The 21,028-nt window shown below is 36.7% G+C and overlaps 2 protein-coding genes across 2 annotated transcripts; both read right to left on the reverse strand.

Moving 5' to 3' along the window:
- Positions 1-207: 207 nt before the first annotated feature.
- On the reverse strand, positions 208-2,114 carry LOC106135222 (trypsin CFT-1). Its single transcript, XM_013335461.2, has 4 exons — positions 1,954-2,114; positions 1,292-1,460; positions 785-1,040; positions 208-610 (listed from the first exon to the last, which is right to left on the reverse strand). Exons 1-4 carry the CDS (start codon positions 1,994-1,996, stop codon positions 287-289), a joined length of 792 nt encoding a protein of 263 aa, XP_013190915.1. The 5' UTR covers positions 1,997-2,114; the 3' UTR covers positions 208-286.
- A 3,094-nt stretch (positions 2,115-5,208) lies between these two features.
- LOC106135218 (signal-induced proliferation-associated 1-like protein 2) lies at positions 5,209-20,717 on the reverse strand. Its single transcript, XM_060947699.1, has 15 exons — positions 19,703-20,717; positions 17,789-18,022; positions 17,324-17,609; positions 16,547-17,147; positions 15,957-16,092; positions 15,753-15,871; positions 15,261-15,393; positions 14,788-14,955; positions 14,378-14,547; positions 13,910-14,063; positions 13,195-13,349; positions 12,745-12,981; positions 11,999-12,097; positions 10,451-10,585; positions 5,209-9,880 (listed from the first exon to the last, which is right to left on the reverse strand). The coding sequence occupies exons 1-15, from the start codon at positions 20,352-20,354 to the stop codon at positions 9,770-9,772; spliced, it is 3,390 nt and encodes a 1,129-aa protein (XP_060803682.1). The 5' UTR covers positions 20,355-20,717; the 3' UTR covers positions 5,209-9,769.
- Between the last annotated feature and the right edge of the window lie 311 nt (positions 20,718-21,028).

The following is a 21,028-nucleotide window of genomic DNA, read 5'->3' on the forward strand; positions in this document are numbered from 1 at the left end:
TTTTAGAGGATCCCAGCTAACTGTTTAGTGATTTATACATCCATAAATGAAGTAATATGTTTTGTGTATTTTGAATAGGTATAAACTTCTGTTTCTGCAGTTGAAGTATAAAACAAACTGATGGAAATTACGGACAAAGGAATTAATACATAAGAGATTAATACTTTTTATCTCTATATCTCTTATCACCGTAAGTAATACACGATCTGCATTAATATAATTTATTGATATCACTTTATCACATAGTACTTAAGTGAGTAGGTACTTATAAGTAAAATAGCACTGATTATGCGTTTTCAACAATCCAATCGGTGTATGAAGAAACTCGAGCGTTAACTCCAGGGTAGAACTCATGAGCGCAGCCGAAGCCCCATGAGGTGATACCAACAACGACGTCCGAGTCGTGGGCCAGAGGGCCCCCAGAGTCACCTTGACAGGCGTCCTTGCCTCCAACATCGAGGATTCCAGCGCACAACATAACACCAGTTACGTCGGGCCAATTCTGGTATCCAGGGAGAGTCTTGAGGTACGCGTAACGCTCTGAGCAGAGAGTTTGGTTGATGATGTTGACATCAACATGTTGAAGCTGCTCAGGGCTGGCACCACCTTGCTGTAGAGGGTAGGCAAAACTAAGAATTAATATTCTAAGTAAAAATCACTAATATACTGATCGTGGAAAATTTGCGTCGTCTGAGTCCGCTTGATTGTAATCACCGTCAAGTGATTTCAAGGCAGTAAAATTTTAAACTAATAATGGGACTAGGAGGATAGACGAAATACTTACAGTGAGAGCACCCCATCCGATTGACGTGACGACGGTATTGTCAGGAAGAATATAGGCAGGGCCGGGAATGCGTGCTACTCCAACACTGGCTGACAAAGTGGCGGGCGACGACAGCCTGATGATCGCCACGTCATTTTCAAGGGTGTTTCTGTTGTACTGAGCGTGAAGCACCAAGAGTGACGCAGGAATCACTTGCCCACCGCTGGACGCAAAAGATGAGCCGAGACGAATTTGCCAATCACTTGGTATGTCACCCCTGCAGGAATAATTCATGTATGAAAAAACCTAATATGAAATAAGAAAACCATACCAGTTAATAACGTAAGAGTGTTTTTTTTTTGTTTGTCCGACGTTCACGTAAAAACTACTGAACCAAGTTAGTAAGTTTCTTTACTTAGGGTGGAACACAGAATAGGGTACTTTTCACGCGGACAGAGCTACAAGCGAAAGCAAGTTATATGTAATTAACTACATACCACTTCTATTACATAAGTTAAATGTACATACTCGTAGCAATGGGCTGCTGACAGGACAGAAGTTGTGGTGATAAGTGAGCCGCCACACCATTGCATCCACCAGATACCCCAGAAGTGGTACAGCATGTTGCTCATGTACGGGTATTGGTCGATAGTAGTGGGCTCGCCTCCCACGATTCTGGACACTTGCTTGGGTGCCGCTATAAATGGGAAAATATGTAAATCAATGTTTTTATTGTCTTCTGTTTCAAAGTGCTTGTTAGGTGGTGAACCTATTTCTTCAATAGCACCTACTTGCCTGAAGTATTACTTTATATGTATGTTGTTTTGATTGTTTTCGACGGAAATATACACTATCTACCCAAAAGGATAGGGCGACTATTAAAAAAAAATACTTGTATCTAAGTAAAGAGCAGCAAAAGTCCTTACATTCATAAATACATTTTAAACACGTCTCTTTCCCGGAGGGATAGGCAGAGACTACATCTTTCCACGAGTATCACAGGGACCATGGCATGACATGCTAGTCCACGGAATGTACCACGGGAATTATTTTACTCGTGGTAGCTGAATTTAGTATATTATGCCAAGTAATTTTAAATACGAATATGAACATCTATGCACGGTAAACAATAAAAGTTAAATTGTTTATACAATAAAATAACAGAAATAAAAAACTAAAGAGGTACATACCAAGGGCAGTTCCCAAGAGGGCTAGCAGCACGAGAGCACGCATTGTGTATCAAGTGATCGACTCGATTGAAAAAAAATATTTCCGGCTTCAGTATTTATTGTGTGACACAGTAGCCCGTAATCCTCATTTTTATAATCCTCATAATAGATTACAAACTTATCGTACGGATTGAAATATACGACACGATAATTATAATCTCATTCAAAATTTGATGGTATTTCCATTCAGTAGGTATCTCGGTACAACCGGAGACGCTCATGTAGGTAGCTGGTACCAAACTACAACAATCGACATTTGATTATTTTAAAAATATATACCTGGGTACATAATGTCAAAACGGTAACAAAAGCGATGCTCAGGAAGAGAATCCTACCGCTGTCATTTTTGGAATTTAATTGCTAACCAGTGAGGGCAAACATCGTGAGGTTACCTACACATTCACGTAACTAGACTTGTAAATATGACCCAACATGTTCTCCTGCGTACGTGGTAGAGATAGTAGTCATAGGCACGCCCTGGGTTCCTCTCTAGAGAGGTGAGGTTGCAACCGGAACTTAGTTTAGCGCGATTAGCTAATTCTCCCACCACGTCTTAATGGCTAGTTTTGAACCTCTTCACCACAGTATATATACTTAAGAATTCGATTTCCTCTGCTATTGATTTACCGGCTGCGCTGGTGACAAAATTAGGTATGCCAGAATAGGTACTTAGTCTTACTAAGAAGACCGCATCGGCCTATAACTGTTTTGCCCGCGGTAATGTTCTTCCATGCTGGTCTAGTAGGAAGAAAAAACAAGTAATGTGTGACAGCTTCACTTCCCGTGCAGATTAAAAAATTTAAAAAAACAGATTAAAAAAATCAAAAAAAGGAAATGTTTAGTGGGTACCTAAAATTGGGTTGGGATGTCTCTTTTAGGTAATGGCCTACCAATATGTCGCTATTTAGATACACACTTGAAAAAATATATAGTTGTCTAGTTCAGCAATCGTTTTTGGCACATTTCGATTGCTGTTTTAAACAGACTTTTTCAAAAAAGGAGGGTCTGCATTCGATCCATTCGTGTTTGTTTGTTTGCGATTTCCTCAAAGCGACTGATTTAATTTTAATGCAGTTTTCATTACGGTACTCAACAGACACACAGGCCGTCAAAATAAGCAAGGTATGAGGATCTGAAGTTTTCGGAGACACATCAATGAAACTCTCCAACTAAAAAATTGAGGTTTAAACTTCTAGAGTTACCTACATTATTTCATTGCAAAATACACGGAAAATACAGTATCCATTTACCAAACACTAAAACCTTAATATTTTGGAAAAAATCTTAACAGTTAGCTTAATAAGAAATCTTACATGACTTCGATTTATATGCACTACATTAATTTATTAATTTGGGGCGATCTTTTAAAACATTATTGTTTTGATGTATGGTCGGCGTTGGACGTTTTACAATTCTTAATAATTCCAATTGGCAAAAATATAGGTAATCTTATTTAAAAGAATCTTTGTGTTCTAAGAAAGGCCCCTTTCCTTGTCTCAACTTTTCTTAGCCAAAGTAAGAGTGATGGTTCCTAGACGTGTGAGCATGTACCTATAATTTAAACTTATAAATAATTAGGTAGGTGATTTCATCTAACGGTCTGACCCTAAAAAAAACCTATCGCAGCTTGGATCATGCAACCTACATCGCTGGATACACTACACGCAGTTACCTAAACGATTTCCTCATCTCTAAAGCATTAAGTTGAACAGTTATGATGACTTATATACATATAAACACGTCTTTTTCCCTTGCGATACTACCAAAACTACTAAGGGAGAGCTAATATTATCACAAAGACAGAAAAGGCCATAATAAGCTGTCGGCTTGAAGATGGCATTGAGATTAATTAATACTGGCAGGTTATTAGCCTATCGCCTAAAATAATCCTTAGTTCATTAGCCTATCTCTTAGTCGCCTCTTACGACATGCAGGGGAAAGAGATTGAATGACACATCACTACAGAGTCTTGCGATACTAACAAAACTACTAAGGGAGAGCTAATATTATCACAAAGACAGAAAAGGCCATAATAAGCTGTCGGCTTGAAGATGGCATTGAGATTAATTAATACTGGCAGGTTATTAGCCTATCGCCTAAAATAATCCTTAGCTCATTAGCCTATCTCTTAGTCGCCTCTTACGACATGCAGGGGAAAGAGATTGAATGACACACATCACTTCAGAGTCTGTACAGACATATCAACCATGCGTTAGATTTGACCCAGGGGGACATTTTTTGACATTTGCAGGCAGGCCTAGAGTAACCAGTTGAAATTGTTCTCGTTCTAGTAGTATAACAACTAAGAGATGACATTTGCTTAAAATAATTTTAGAATTCCTATCCTACAACTTGGAATTCCAGGAAATCAAATCAGGCCTTCCCAATTATAAATCATATATCAATATTTATCAATCATTTAGGAATTATCTGTTAATACAAGGCTAATTATCAGAACAGAGCCATATATTTTTTGGATAGATAAACATAATATCTGAAATCGTAATCATCAATTTATTGCCTCATATCGAAATCCCAAAAAAGGAAATCGGAATTACCAAGTCGACTGCCTTATCTACACAGGGCGTAGGTTCAAGAAATCCGTACCTAAAGAGTTACCCCGTTTCAGTGCTCCTCTAAGAACTCACTAAAGCAGAAAGAAAAAGGCAATATCCTGAAATTTCGCTTCACATCAAATAGCGTCCATCCCATAAGCGCCCAATAAAATAGTTACCTATAAGTAATTTCCATATTGTAAAATTTTTCTCACTAACCCGATCTGATCTGATGATGATTTAAAAGTGACATATGTAGTTCCTCCTCCTCAGTCGTTCACTCTTGACAGAGTGGTCGTGATTTTATAATGATGCGTCTTTTTTGGATAATGCAGCCCCAGCGATGCGCCTCCATTTGTTGCGGTCTTCAGCATTACGGGAACATTGGACTATAGTTGCAATGTGACTACATAGTCACATTATTTACACATATGTAGCTACATATGTGTAAATAATGCTGAGCGGCCTGCCCGACTTATCCCGAGAAAAAAAATCTTGTATCTTAATACATTATAAAGTATCACATTCAAGAACGGGTAAGAAGTTACGTCGAAAACCTAAATATATTTTGTTTTGTATAATTTGTGAACAATATTAAGTGACTGAAATCTAAATTAGACATTAGGGATGGAATCGAGAATCATTACAAAAAAGGCACATAATTTCGGTAAATAGTTTAATTGGAATGTATATTCAATTAATACACCAGTAAAAAATAATAAACCTACAGTTAATGCCATAATATAAGTATGAGGTAAAGGTGGCAGAGTCAGAATAATGGTATTGATTCCGTTTTGTTTGCTCATCTGTCTTATTATGGAATGACATTTCCTTTATATACTTCCATTTTGTCATTACATCTGAACCTGTCACCCTCTGCTCACAAAATCAAAATATAATGGAAACAACGTGAGAGTATGGCGAGTCATATTAAACGCTTTGGTTATAAAAGTAAATCACAAAGAATAGATCAGACTTTACCAAGTTAATGCTTCCAAAGATTGAGAGCGAAAAATTTAAGCACTTTCAAGTTTCTTCGTGTCGTTTCTCTAAAATTAGATCAAGGCACATTTTATATCTCGTTGCTTGTGAACGTGTCTCCTAAAATATCAGCATTATACAGAACAAAGCAGATTGTAAATTTTATACATTTTAATTCTACAAGTTAACGTTAGGACAAGTGTACTTACACAATATTTTCTTTTATTGAAATAAATATTTTTTGTTTAAATTTCAAAAAGTTTCCAATCAATAACATTTCTCCGTTGAGAACTGACAATACTGCAGAAATTGGTCTATCAAAAGTAGAATAGATGCGCAAATAGCAAAAAAATAATAATATTAATTTCGACAAAAATTTCCGTTTTGCTACAATTAAATTGTCCTGGAAGAAAAAAAATAACTTTCTCAACACTCGTAAACCAGATGTGTGTCAGAATGGCGGGTGTACCTCACGGATTTTAATATCTGTTTTTGATTAAAAACGTACCTGATGTGTACCTCAGTGTACCTATCCTAAAAATCTGTGTACCTCCTTCTACGTAAAGATTTTTAATAAAATAGGTACACCCGCGGTCCTGACGTCAGGACCTCGGGTGTACTTCTAGATAGCATATGTAGGTAAGTTAACTGTATATGTAGATTTGGTACCTCTTGTGTACCTGCAGAAACAAATATTAAATAAATAAAAAATATTAAGAGTGCTGAGAAAATGAAAAAAAAATTTAAAAAAAAAACGGAACTCCTATAGGATCACTCTAGTGTCTGTCTGTATGTGATAATACATTAATGTATAGGTACAAAATTGTAAAAAAATAAATAAAAAAAAAACGGAACTCTTATAGGATCACTCTAGTGTCTGTCTGTATGTGATAATACATTAATGTATAAGTACAAAATTGTAACATTCCTAAATCACAAAATATATTTTTATGTATATTACAAAAAAATATTTCAATCCATAAAGGTCACATTCTGAAATCATACATTTAGAGCTTTTTCTTACATTATTACGAAGATCGTCATAACACTCCCATCGCTTGCCTCGGAAGAATACCTACATGAAAGTATATACTGTAGTAATGAACTAGATCATTTATACATAAACATTTTGTTGTTGATATATGTTAATTATAATTTGTATTGTGCAACTTCTTTTCTGTTGTGTTCAGAATGTGTCATAACTGGCCAGTTACAAAAAAAGAAAAAGAAAATTTTAACATGAAAATAAATGTTTTTTTTTCATTTTCTCAGCACCCTTAATATTTTTTATTTATTTAATATTTGTTTCTGCAGGTACACAAGAGGTACCAAATCTACATATACAGTTAACTTACCTACATATGCTAACTAGAAGTACACCCGCGGTCCTGACGTCAGGACCGCGGGTGTACCTATTTTATTAAAATCTTTACATAGAAGGAGGTACACAGATTTTTAGGATAGGTACACTGAGGTACACATCAGGTACGTTTTTAATCCAAAACAGATATTAAAACCCGTGAGGTACACCCGCCATTCTGACACACATTAAACCAGTTGCAAAATTGTGTATGCACTATATAGTTCATACTTCTTTAGTTAACTCTATTCAAGAAAATACTATTATGATCATCCAAATAAGCAGTGAAAATGATGAAATTCGATTTGCATTTAATTGACGAACAGTACGTATTATAAAAATGTATAGATAAACTCAAAAATATAACACGTAAATACCTTTATCAAATAAAAAGTTGCCCAAGTATACCCGAAAAATATCAGTAAATTATGCGTGTTTCGCAAGATGGCTAGCAATAAGTTACTGAGCATAATTTCGCTAAGTAAGTCTTAAAAGCAAAAAAAGAACTAAATGCGGAGTGAAACTTATTATCTAAATATAAAGCCTTTAGCGGGATAACTACAATACTTTTTATAAGGCTTTGGTTTGAATATTATAAAGAATAATGCATAATTTCAAAGTTACTCTTAACCCTACATAGGTACTACGTATTTAAATGTCCATTACATATTACATCTAACAATAAGCGAATGTATTTTTAACAATAAACCTTAATCTTTAAGGTCATTAACTAATAAAGCTTTTGTCTTATGATGATTTTAAAACACGTATGCATGAATCTCTGGACCCGAAACTTAGCGAACGAACATAGAAAACAACAAATAAAACGAACATAGAAAAAAACAAAACGATAACCCCCCGCACATTGATACGCTGCAGAATAAAAATAAATAAAAATTTATGAAACTATTTGTGTAAATACAGCCTGAATTATTTATATGTAGCCCGTTGACTGTGAACAAAAAAAAATGTTTTTTCTTGTTCACTTGAACCTATTTACTAAAAAACATTCGACCCTAAAAAGATCGGTCACTGATAAAAATTTAAATTTGTATATCTATTTCCATATCTTCCCTTTTAGTCCCAATGTGGCATTTATGTATTATTTATATATTATTTACGTAAATCAAATTTATTAAATTAAGTTTTTGTGTTGAGTTTTAAGTTCCAGTACTCTAGGCTTTGGGTCCACGGGTTCAACTATACATTATAAACAATGCAAAGTCAATAGAATATTTACAAATATTCATGAAAATGTGTACTACAAATAAAGGCCATAGTCACTAAAACATAACTGCACAAAATTTAACATAACCGTAAACGTTATAATTTGTTAGTTTTTTAACACCAATGCCGCTTTGAACCGGTTTGTGAGAAAGTGGGCATATCCATATCAACCCACTGCTACTCTGATATTTATTTAATCGCGTCACAATGATAAAGGTACAAAAATTTTTACAGATGAAGGTTATTTTTACTACAAACTTGTGCTTCGTACTCGCTTATACTTACTGTTATAATATTTGGCAGGTCTCAAGTCTATAATAATACTACCAACTAATATCTTTACAATAAATTTTAACAGTATTTTATTTTTATTATATTTTCAGCCATAGTCAAAGATGCTTCCCTTAAAATAATAATAATCAATTCATAAATAACGTCAATACTTATTATGTGGTATATAAATAAATTACCCCAACTAATCACTTCAACATTTTCAACTATGACAGTCTTAGCCTAATTGGTGTTCATCTTACACTCATTTTAATAATACGCGTTGTGATTTAGCGTACAAAATTATATCTAAGAATATAAAAGATATTATTATTGTTCGATTATATGATAATTTGAGACATACAAGCGAAGTCTTCCTAAGGTGCGAGATCTGCATCATTCGTATCTTTTTATTTTATGTTTAAAAGTTGGTGGACATTCCCATAACTTCATAGTATTATACATACATATATTATACTATAGTACTCATGTACTTATAGTACAAACCCGTAGTATATCTAACGTTAATACGATAATTATTCAAACCAATCAATTGCTTGCAAAATGTGTCAAGTGATAAAACGGTCGTTGGAATCGCGGACATGGACAGATATATACCATAAAAAGATATTCAGCTGCACACTCAACGACCACCAAGGTTGTAGATTCGTATGGTGCAGAACTAAAACACACTTGTTTGAATAATACGATATCTTTAGGCTCATCAAAAGCATATGCATTTATCCAACAAACAAATGAGCCACGAAAAACCACAGTCGATTTGTATCAGTCGATTTATTTCGCTATAAGGCCGGTGGAATATAAACTCTATAAATTTTATATAAATTCTAGCGTTAAATACAAACATCTCTAAAAAACCTCACCCCAAATAATAAAGAACATTAAACCTACTTATTTAAATAATAATAAATTACATTTTCAATTTTTGGTGGTTTTTAATTGTTTACCCGGAGATTGAGTATTACGTCAAAATGTTTTAATATTAACCATCGCTTATTAACAACAATAATTATGTGAAATGAAATGAATCTTCAATATCTGATATTACAGAAAAACATTCTTATTCTACATAATAAGTATAGATAATAATAGTAATCAACAGTTGAATAAGCTTAAATATCCAAAGTACAACATAAAGTCTTTATACAAAAACAAACGCTTCGCACGAAGCATAGGAAAGGCACAAAATTCATAAGATACCAAGACCATTATAATATAGATGTCGACGCGTTTATACTTATTAACTCGCAAATAAACGAGAATATATTGTAAATTTCCGTCATAGTAAATCGACGAGCAATGTGTCACTATCAGTAAAGATCTTTCATACAAGGTAGAGTACAGTGTGATGTAAATGTTACCGTCACTGGCGGTCGACGGTCCTCTTGAGCCACTGCGTGAACTGCCGCAGTTGCCACACCGCCCGCGCTGATTCCTCCCGCAACCGCGCATTGTGGCGGCGAAGGCGACGGACCTGGCAAATCAATAGAAATTTATTAGACTTGTATGCATTACTTACGAATTTGTGGCGACATCGCTAAAACGTCACATGCCACGACCAAACACAGCGAAGAATGCATGCTATCAGCCTAAGTATATTATATAAATAACATGTTACTTGTTAGCAGAGCGCCGGGTATCCTATTTAGCGTGAACTAAACAAACTGATCGTTCGCCGCGAACTTTGAACTCACGAACATTTTTATTTTTTTACGAAATTGTGAATATCTCAGAAAGTAATTGACCGACTGTAATACGAACTTGTAAAACTATATTAACAAATCCTAGGTACATTTTAAATTTCATCAAAATCAGACCACCGGTTAGAAAGTTATCGCGTTACAATCATAAATAAATCGAAAAATGTATTTACGCCCCAAGTTGGTAACCCTTGCTCACTTCACTCGCTCCGTCAAAAATTTGCCACCTCTGTCACCACTCGTAACGAAACACAATATGATATGGTGCCCCCAGGCACTGGTTGGTGTGCTGTTGGCAGAGCATCATTGGTAGCTGTGCAGTAGGACAACATCATCATCATCACCTCGTCCTCGAGCGCGGCGCGGTGCCGCTGCGCGACCACAGCGTCGGCCCGCAGCGTCGCCACCGCGTCCGCCAGCCCGCAGCTGCAGCTCTGATTCTCCCCGCTAGCGGCCGCCTCAGCATTGGATTCCGCACTCTGCGACATAACATATTAAATATTGATTTATCTATCTTAGGTTTTTCTTAATATATAAATGAGGACACGTCTGATTCACTAACTTACAAACAATGCCCAAACGACTGTGTTAGAGTTTAAAAATGGTATGTAGGTAGATTTTTATTTTACGCGGGCGGGCTGAGGACGTATTCTAACTCAAAATTATAATTAAATTTCCGATAAGTCCAAGCCGCGCCATCTGTTAAAGAGTGACAGAAAACTATTTAACACTCAACTATTTAACACTCACATACACAAAAAATGCAGAAAACACTAGATGGCTCTATAATGCGAATACAAGTAAAAAGAGGGACTATTCTGGAACAAGCCGATTCCGCATAAATAGCAGAAAGGTTTGGTCCGCGAGTTGGTTCGTTCTTGAATTCGATATTGAATATAAGTACGAGAAAATAATAGTACAGTACGGGAAAAAACAGTTAATAGTGTTTTATTTAATAGTAAACAATAGATACAGTATAATAGTTCGGTTAGCTTATGACTAGTACGGTGAAATAACAGTACAATACGGGCAAAACACAGTAAATAGTGGAAAGAAGACAGTTTACAGTGTTATGATAGATACAGTTATTTTCGCTTTATATATACGAAGTAGAACAATGCGGTAATGAATAGTGCAAGCAAACAATATACCGTGAATAGTGAACAGTGTAATAGTTAGTTGAAGTCAGTTTGTCTTTAGTGTGTGTAGACAGTAGTAATATTCGAGACTATTATTATATATTCATTGTGTGCGAGTTCTAAAGTGCCTAGTGGACAGTTATCAGTTTAATATTATACATAGTGATTTTGACTTCAATGATTTATAGACAGTAATTTTTATAGTTGTAATTATAGACAAATAAAATACAGTAACGTGATAACTGGTGTCTTCGTAAAATCTGTCGAACCGTTCGTTCGTGAAAAGGGATACTAAGGCGCGTTCTCCAACAAATTCGTGTTCCGCACAACACCCTTCATCATCATCTTATTTTAAAAATAGTATACAGGGTATCACTTGAAGGAAGTATGTTGATGACATAAGTATAATTATATCTGCTACCACTTCCAAAGCAAAAGTGTAGAAGAAGCAGTGAAACAAACTACACTGCAACATTTCATACATCATCTCACAGGACGAATTTACGTTGACTAGAATTAAAAACATTAGTGAATCTTGACCAATAGACCATCTGAAAAGAGACAATTGTTTATGTCAAAGTCAATTTACAGCCTTCGGCAGCATTTCTCGGCGTTGTATGTTTCTCGATCGACGCGTTTGAACTGTGAAATTTGGCTACAAGCACATGCGTTTGAACACTATTCAAACAACTAGCACCCGATTATTAAAATTGGAGAAACAAATTTTAATACGAAAACTTAACGTCAACTTACAGGTATTTCCGGCCAAGAACTGTTCAAGGATTCAGTTGCTATTGTGTCTAATGATGGATCGGCGTTATCCATAGAAGGGTACTGGTGTTCTTCACAAATCTAGACAAAACAAATCTGTATTATATAATCGTATGGATGTTATATTAAATAGGACAGAAGAACTGAAAAAAAAGTTAATTTGATGCTGGTCTGGCTAAGAAAAATTGGGTGTCCGTGTGTTGTCCCGTGTTCTCCCGCACCAACGGTTAAAGTTAGAGATATTATATTCATTCATTCATATAGTCAGGTCCCTTGCGGGGTAGACAGAGCCAAAAGTCTTGAAGAGACTGATAGGTCACATTCAGCTGTTTGGCTTAAAGGTTGCTAGCCCATCGCCTAAAACGAGAATCCCAAGTTTGTTAGCCCATCTCTTAGTCGCCTCTTAAGACATCCATGGGAAATGAGAGGGAGTGGTCCTATTCTATTTTATGTTGGTGCCGGGGACCACACGGCACGGATATTATATTATTTTTTAAGGCTATGGGCTAGCAACCTATCTCTTTCCCTGAATCTCAATTTCATCATTGAGCCATCAATTCCAAAACTATTGTGATTATTGGCCTTGTCCGACACTTGAATTTAAATCAGATTATTACAATAAAAAATTACTAACTGTACGATTTTTTTGTGGATACGTCAGTCTTGTAAGCCTAAAAAAGTGTCATTAAAAAGTGATATAATAAGGGTAAGATGATGAAGAGAATTACCTGTAGCATAGCCCGAGTGGCCGTATGAACTAGTGTGGCCCAATCCAAGGCGCCTGCGTCTGGAAGCGGCAATGGAGGCACACGCGCATGATTACTTGTAGTTTCTACTGTTGTAGGCGGCGTTATGGTCGTAGGAGCCATTGAAGGCGTTAAGCTCGGTGGGGATGTAGGCGTGCCGATGACGCTGTTTGAACGACCACCGCCAAGTTCTGCGTCCATAAGGCGCATCAATTCTTCCTGAAAAACAAATTACGATTATTCCGTAAACCATGTATTTTAAAGGTTTTTATTGCCGCTCTCTAAATGTCAGACACTTAGGCATGAGGAGTGAAAGAGTTTATTGAATAGTCGATTCGATAGTTCTCATGATTTATTTCTCTTACTATTGCGCAACCTGCGAGTTTGAGATCTCGAAAAGCAAACTCATTTTATAATTATATTGAGAGTTACCGTGAGCTCGCTAGTGTTGGCGGAGGCTCGCTTGTGTCTGGCGTGTCGCGGCGTGTGCGCGGGAGAGTGGCCGCCGTCGTGTGAGCGTCGCCGCAGCAGCGCCTCCGATACTGGTGAAGATTGAGGAGAACGCCGCCCGCTTCGGCCTGAACCACCTGTATAAACAACTTTTATTACAATCACCACATATACGAGTATGTACCGTATCAGTACGTCATCCATTATTCAGGATTCATGAAGAGGATCTTAAGGACTATCTGTGGCTACGATCCAGGCGTGAATAACTAAAAATAATTCCCGTCTGACTTTCACGGGCGTGCAAGGATCCCAGTTTGGATCATAGTTACATTTCCAGCTACCAGAATGGACAGAATTCTACTCATAGATTATGATGATGTATATTAATAACACTAATGTACTAAGCTGCTTACAATGGGATTTTTTACCTATGCATCTTGATTTATAAAGTCGAACACCTTACCCACCCAAACAGCAATGCTCATATTATCACATCACATTTATGGTAAATGTATTTTTATTTTATTTTTTGTTAAAATAGACTTGAATGCGCTTGACCTCAATCGGCCTGGCGATAAACAAGATGAGGCCTAATAGGTACACGCAAGCTCAAATAGTGTCTAGTCACTCTTGCCTTGAAATTGGTCAAATATTATAATAGTTATAAAGTAAATGTTGAATTGAGTGTAGTACTTACCGGTGCCGTACCCCGAGGAGTCGGAGCGCGGCGGCGAGTGCGCGGCCGGCGGGCGGCGCCGCGCGGGCTGCTGCGCGTCCGCGCGCGCCGCCGCGCTCTCCTCCGCGCCGCTCGCGCACGCGCACCGCGCGCTCTGCGCGAACGTCAGCGTCACCTGGTGGGAACACCAACATTTTTAAATTTCGTTATCTTTTCCTCAATCATTTATTAACCGTTCGCTTCAAGTCGCCAGTTTCTTTCGTTTTCACGGTTGCACGCTCCACCGCCATTCTTCGGGACCCAGGGCCGTAAAGTGATATCGCCATGAAATAAGTGGTAATCATCCAACAAAAAATCCAAATTAATTATTTACGTCAATTTGATATGAATACAACACCAAAAGACTAAGATTCTAAAGACACAATATTGGTACATTTATTTCTACCCTGTTCTGTTTGCGCTGTCACTTGTAATTCACCAATGACTCACCGTGACCGGAGCGGAGGTCTTGAGCAGGTCTACCAGCTGGTCGTGATGAAGCGCGATGACGGCTGCTCGACACACTTCCAACAGACGAGCCCCTCGCCTCACTCCAGCCCGCGCCGCCGAACCGCCGCTTTCTACCGCCGTCACTAGGCCGTCGGGTTGCACGTGGAATCCTGTCAATAAAAAGCAAATTTAAAGACTCTTGTGTTATTTTATCGTACCTTTTTTTATAACTTTTGCAGGGAGAACTCGAAACATACACAAGCAGTTTAGGCATAACGCAGTTGCCAGACCGTCCACGGCACACTTTTTATCGTACAAACCAATAACATGGTCAGTATTCATAATTTGCCATTATCGAATAACGATCACATGATTTAAAACACACTTACATAATGAAAACAATACGTTACCCAGCTGATGCTGCGCGCTGCGCTCGAGCGTGAGCTCGCGGAGCGCGTGCGCGTGCGGCGGCGCCACGGCCGCCAGCCGCCGCAGCAGCGCCTCGCCCGCGCCGCGCACGCGCACGCTCTCGCCCTGGTGGTAGTACACGCGCGTCCAGCCGCTGCTCACCACCCAGCCTGGGAACCGATATAGAACCATACATATAATTAACCGACTGACTTATATTTATATTTGAAAGATATTGCCATAAAATGGATAGCGTCTATATTATAACCGACAGAGGACACCTTTTTTTACAATTTCTATCTGTATGTTTTTCTTCATCGCATTAAAAATTATTGCTTGGATATGAGTGTGACTTTCTCGGACGTGATTTGTTTTTTCTTATAGCTTTATCGTTTTAACAAATCTAAATCGAACCATTCTTACAATAATTTGTCATACTTAAAATATACAAAAAAGAAATAATACCCATACATACCCAGAAGGGAATTGGTGGGAATGACTAAAATGATCTGCCTTGAGCTGTGTTCCAATAGCACTATAGTATCAGCCGACACACCCATGATACAATCCAATAGTACACCGCCTGCGCCTTCATCTTGCACGTGAACCTAAGAAATATTTTTATAATAACATTATAAATAAAAGCTCACCTGATTTTTTACTACATTACAGTTAATGCTAATGTTATATTTGCTAGCAGATAATGAATATCTCTCTCATTCGTGGTAACATTTAAAAATAAAATTACATAATTACTTAATTTCTAAGAAGATGTATAAGTATCAGAATGGAGCATCAAGTCAATTCTATTAATAACCCGATATAGATGTAGGGGCTGTAATAATAATAATAGCTTTCTTGCGATCGGCATCTAGGAAAACAGACGGGAGACGAAATGACGAACAGTTTGTGAGAATGTAAGACAATCTCGTAATTCGGCGAATTTATTCAACATAATAATACTCACATGAAAACATAAAGCACCACCAACTAAGACATCGTTGGTGCAATTATCCATACGAGGTAGAACGGCGGTATTGCTCGAATTGCTGTTGCTTTTCAGGGCAAATACTGAAGAAAATAGAGCTGAAATAAAAAAAAAAAAATTTATATGTTATTTTATGTATTTTATGTATGTACTAAGTACGACGGTTTATTTTTAATAACTTACAGAACTTTTGTCCAGTTTCCACTGTAGTGGTCGTCACATAATTTTTGGCTAAATCTTTTAAATATTCTTGTCGTGTTCGAGTCGCCATTGTGCTGAACTTTGGGGACTGGATAGCTGCATTTTCTCCATTTATTACCTAAAAGAAAGACAGTACTCTGAGAACATACATACATACATTCATATGATCACGTCTTTATCCCTTACGGGGTAGACAGAGCCAACAGTCTTGAAAATACTGATAGGCCACGTTCAGCTGTTTGGCTTAATGTTAGAATTGAGATTCAAACAGTGACGGGTTGCTAGCCCATCGCCTAAAAGAAGAATCTCAAGTTAATAACATAAGTTGTTTTCTCTGAGAACATAAAAGAAGACTAACAACTTACTGAAATTTGTCTTATACCTAGTTATAATAACAGAGACAATAAAAATTGATATAATCAAAAATTTGCCACAGAGACTGAAAAAACCCACGGAAAAATGTGGTGCTTGAAAAATAAATAATAAATAAAAAGTTAATCATAAACCAGTTAAAAAAACACCAATTTCAAACAGCATGTGTAAAACAAAATATTTAAGACTTATTCACTCACCTTACTCAATAATAAATCCGTAAAAACTTCTCCTTTAGGGTACACTGCACCATCTTTGATTGGAGGTCCAAATAAAGGCACTTCTTTAGCTCGGCTCACCGCTATACTATAGTGCGTGTTCTCAGTGCACGGGTCTATCGCTCGCACTACAACGAAAACGTGTTGGAATTGCGAACGGATATTCTTGGGAGTGAACGGAGCGGCGCCGGGTTCTTGAAATACTATCGTCACTATATCATTGCCTATATGTCGTTTTCGCAACAACTGCTGCCGATTGTTGGGAGTATAAGGTAACATCGTCGAAACGTGAAACATTATCTCGCAGTCTTGGTGCGTCGTATAGACAGAATATAAACCTGTAGAATCTGTCCTATTGTCGAGCCCTGCTTTGTATTTATCAAACTCTTTTAAACGGACTGTCTGGCCCAACATTTGCAGGAATTCGACAAATGCAGGGCCTGCTTCTTGATTGTTATACATCTCTTCTTCTGTCGATTGACCGCTCTTGCAATACATGACTCCAACTTTATAGTGTCGCGTTACACATTGCTCATCAAGTCGTAAGAGTTGATCTTCAGCGCCGCCATTGTTAACGCCAAGTCTTCAATAGAATAAAAAAAGCAGTCAATATAATGTGTTAAAGAAGTTTTTCTAAAAATAAATTTGACTCAAATTTCGGGTGTAGTTTAGTTATCAATAAATTAATTGCCCTTGATAGTTCAAGGGCAATTAATTTATTGATATATTACTCACACAGACATAGAAAAACAAACTTACTTTAAGCAGCTGTATTGCACCTCCGGCGCGACATATTCCAAGACCTCCTTCGTGTTATAGGTGGCGCTATTGTTGCTGGGTTTGGCGGTGGGTAGAGCGTCTTCTAGCACGGAGCCTCGCAATGTTAGCAGCTCTGAGGTACGTATGATTAGTCGGTACTGCCACGCGAGCTGTGAGGCGGGGGCTGATACGTCGCAGCCGCCACGTCGCAACTCCACCCGCTCTTTCTTGATGGATACCGCGATGGGCCCGAGGTTCTCGTCCATACCGAACCAATTTTGATGATCTGTGGATAATAAATTTGCATTGACATTTTTTAAGCAAAAAATTACTAACAAAGCACTAATTATAGTAAGTAAACCTAGTGTAGGGAATAATAAAAACGTGACATATATGGTCTAACTGGACATAACAAACCCATAAAGGCTATAGTATTGAAACAATAAGGAGAAAAAGAAAACTCACGCTGATTATAAAAATAATTCCTGTAATACAAGGCACCCAGATCTTGACTTTCAACTGGTAATGGTGCCAATGACCTTGCAAAGGGACAGCCATTTCTCCAGTGACTGTGTCCAGGTGGGAACTCCAGGACTGATAGGCCATAGGCTGCTCTTGGACGGTGCCAGCCCCCAGATTGACCAGGTATGGCGCCTCTTGCCGTCCGCCAGCATAACGTCACACATCTTTCTTCTTCACCTAAAATGTTACATACATTCAAACACTAAAATTTTTATGAAATCTTACTGGAAAATCTATGTAACATAAACAATGTCTACAGTAGGCACACTTACATTGTACATGTGATGAATACAACAAAATAAAATTAATAATGCTTATAGAATTGTGGTTGTTTGTACATTATGCCATTAGTATTAATAATCTATGGCAGCAGTTAACTGAAAACTGATTATATTTTTCTAATCTTTATTATTGAAAACAGTTAAATGTTTTCTTTTATGAAGATTGCAGTTGTGGATTAATAATGCAATGCAACTGATTGTATCATGTCAAGCTTGAATGCGTTTTTAACTCAAACTAGGTAGTTAATTGATGGCATTAATTATAGTAGTATTCAATGACTGAATATCATAAATGTAGTGAGTGTCTTATATGTTGTGAAATTATTTACTCATGAAAACAACATTAAAATACTTTCTCAATTTAACAATTACATATAGATCAAAACCATTGTGTTGCATCCATCATTATAACATTTTATCCTGATTACAACATCAAGTCTCTGTCTACCCCTCCGGGAAAGAGGCATGATTTTATGTATGTATGTATGTATGCAACATCATCAAATGGACCAAGGATCTGCCTTAATAAGTAAACATACATTCAATTGCCTGAATCACAAGATTAGTCTTGTCACCACTAATGCTACAAATAATCAGATAGCTATCATTTTTATTAACATTTCAGCAGTGCAAACTACTTTGAACTTTTTTCTATAAGTACACTAAATAATAAGATATTTCAGATTTAACCAATCAATATTCAATGAAAAGACAAACATTTATCAATAGCAAGAATGAGAGCACCAGGGAGTATTGTGTTAGATCAGATTTTCTGTGTCACCTAATTCACATAAGTGACACAATAGTGAATAACAAGTACTTGCATGAAGAAAAAAACATGTATTTAACTTTTTTGCTGTCATAATGCAACATTTTTATAGGTTTGAAGAAATTTATTGTCAAACAACAGTAGAAAAACAATTATATGACAAGAAAAATAAATATTGTTTTCTTAAATTTATCATTTTGAACACTAACCAGTACCTGCTCTAACCATCTATTACATTTTTTTTAAATTTTTTAACAATGACAAGCTTTTTGACTTTACACAATCCTCACTCTCAATAGTTTCCAGGAATAATATTGGCCATGTTATTCTATAATTTATTAATGCCAATTATTTAAATACATTATATAGTCACAACTTTATTCCTTGAGGGGTAAACAGAGCCAATAGTCTTTTTTATAAAGAGAAAAGAGAAATGTCACATTCAGCTGAAAGGCTTTATGAATTGAGATTCAAATAATGACAGGTTGCTAGCCAATCACCTACAAGAAGAATCCCAAGATATATATTTTTACTTAAAAATATTCATACATTCATAGCCAGATAATAAAACAAGCAAAGTTTGCCTAGATAATGAGAAAGAAAAGATTGGTTTTTGTTATCATTTTACCAAGGTCAGAATATTATTATCAAATAAATAGTAGTTATCATAAAAATATTTGATTCTTTAACATATTTGATTATTTTGTGATACATTATGTATGTTCTACAATTTGACAGCAGTTACAAAGAACAGAAAATAAAACTTTGTTATTGCATTGAAGATATTAAAATTAATTTATATCTTACCCCCAAGTTCATTTCTAAAGAATGGACAGCTTTCAAGCAGATCATTAGACCGACCATCTCCTGTATCAGGTACAGATCTTACAGGTTCTTCTCCTGGTGGAACACTTCTTGTTGCCAATGAAGCTGCTGATGCCCCTGTGGTAGTGTTTCTACGACGGCTCAATAATTCTCCACGGATTTCAGCTGCATAACTTAAGTTTGCCATAAGTGATTGGCAATCATAGTGTGCAAATTGTTTTCTTTTTGCTATCTCTGCTTCAACCACTGATAAAGCCCTATCGTCAAATGTATGGCGGGACAGAGCAGGAGCAGCACCTCCCCAAAGTTTGTTTAATTTTAAGCGTGGTTTAGGGCTGGCATTAGCACGAGGTGTGGGTCCATCAGCATGATCACTGTTAAGCATGTCTGAGAGACGATCTGTTCTTGATAGATCTGGACTCTTGTCTGGCGCAGACACACCATTATAATTGTGCACCATAACTGTTAATCGATCATTTGGTGCTCCCCCTATCACATCAATAGAGCCGTGGCTACCATACTCTCTACGGAGACCATTACCAGACGGATGGTCGCCGTATATAAGATCTAGACTGGAATTACTCCGGTACATTACATCTCTGGTTTCCTTCCTTGTATGGTTCGGAGTATACATGGCATTATTTTTATTTCATCAAATTTCTTGCATTTCTAACAGCACTAATTAAGGCACAATAACAAAATGGGATACAAATTCTGTATAAAATCATGCATATATTATTGCCTTTACGCCACAATCTCTTAACCACCACATCGAAAACATTTCACATGTTTTGCTGTCACTTTAAAATAGTATTTATAACTGCACTTAGGAAAAATTTACAATATAATTTCATGTACCTTAAAGTAGAAATAAAATAGACATAAATATTATGAAAATTACAAAAGCAATTACTTTTGCAAACTACAATTTACAGTCAAGAGTAATCAAGACTCCGCGACAAGAAGACCACAGACCACAACAGACAAATATCTCTATCTATTTAGTTTGTGATATAGACAAACAATTCGACAGCCAACAGAAGACAACTAGTACTGCCAACTTCTGGCGCAAAAGAGCCAATGAAATGTTTTATTAAAAAGATATTTTTGGATAAATTTGGACATTATTAATGGCTTATTTGCAGTACAATACAGCATCAATCCTTATCTAATTAAGTACCTTAAATATATTTTGCATTTAATGTGGAATAATATTGCCCTTTGCAGCTTGTAATTGAAATGAATATTTTTGAAGATATGGCAGATTTAAAAAGTAAAAAGATATCACGGTAGCGGTGGCACCGGCCG

This window comes from Amyelois transitella, chromosome 14 (genome assembly GCF_032362555.1).
Source record: "Amyelois transitella isolate CPQ chromosome 14, ilAmyTran1.1, whole genome shotgun sequence".
Classification (NCBI taxonomy): Eukaryota; Metazoa; Arthropoda; class Insecta; order Lepidoptera; family Pyralidae; genus Amyelois; species Amyelois transitella.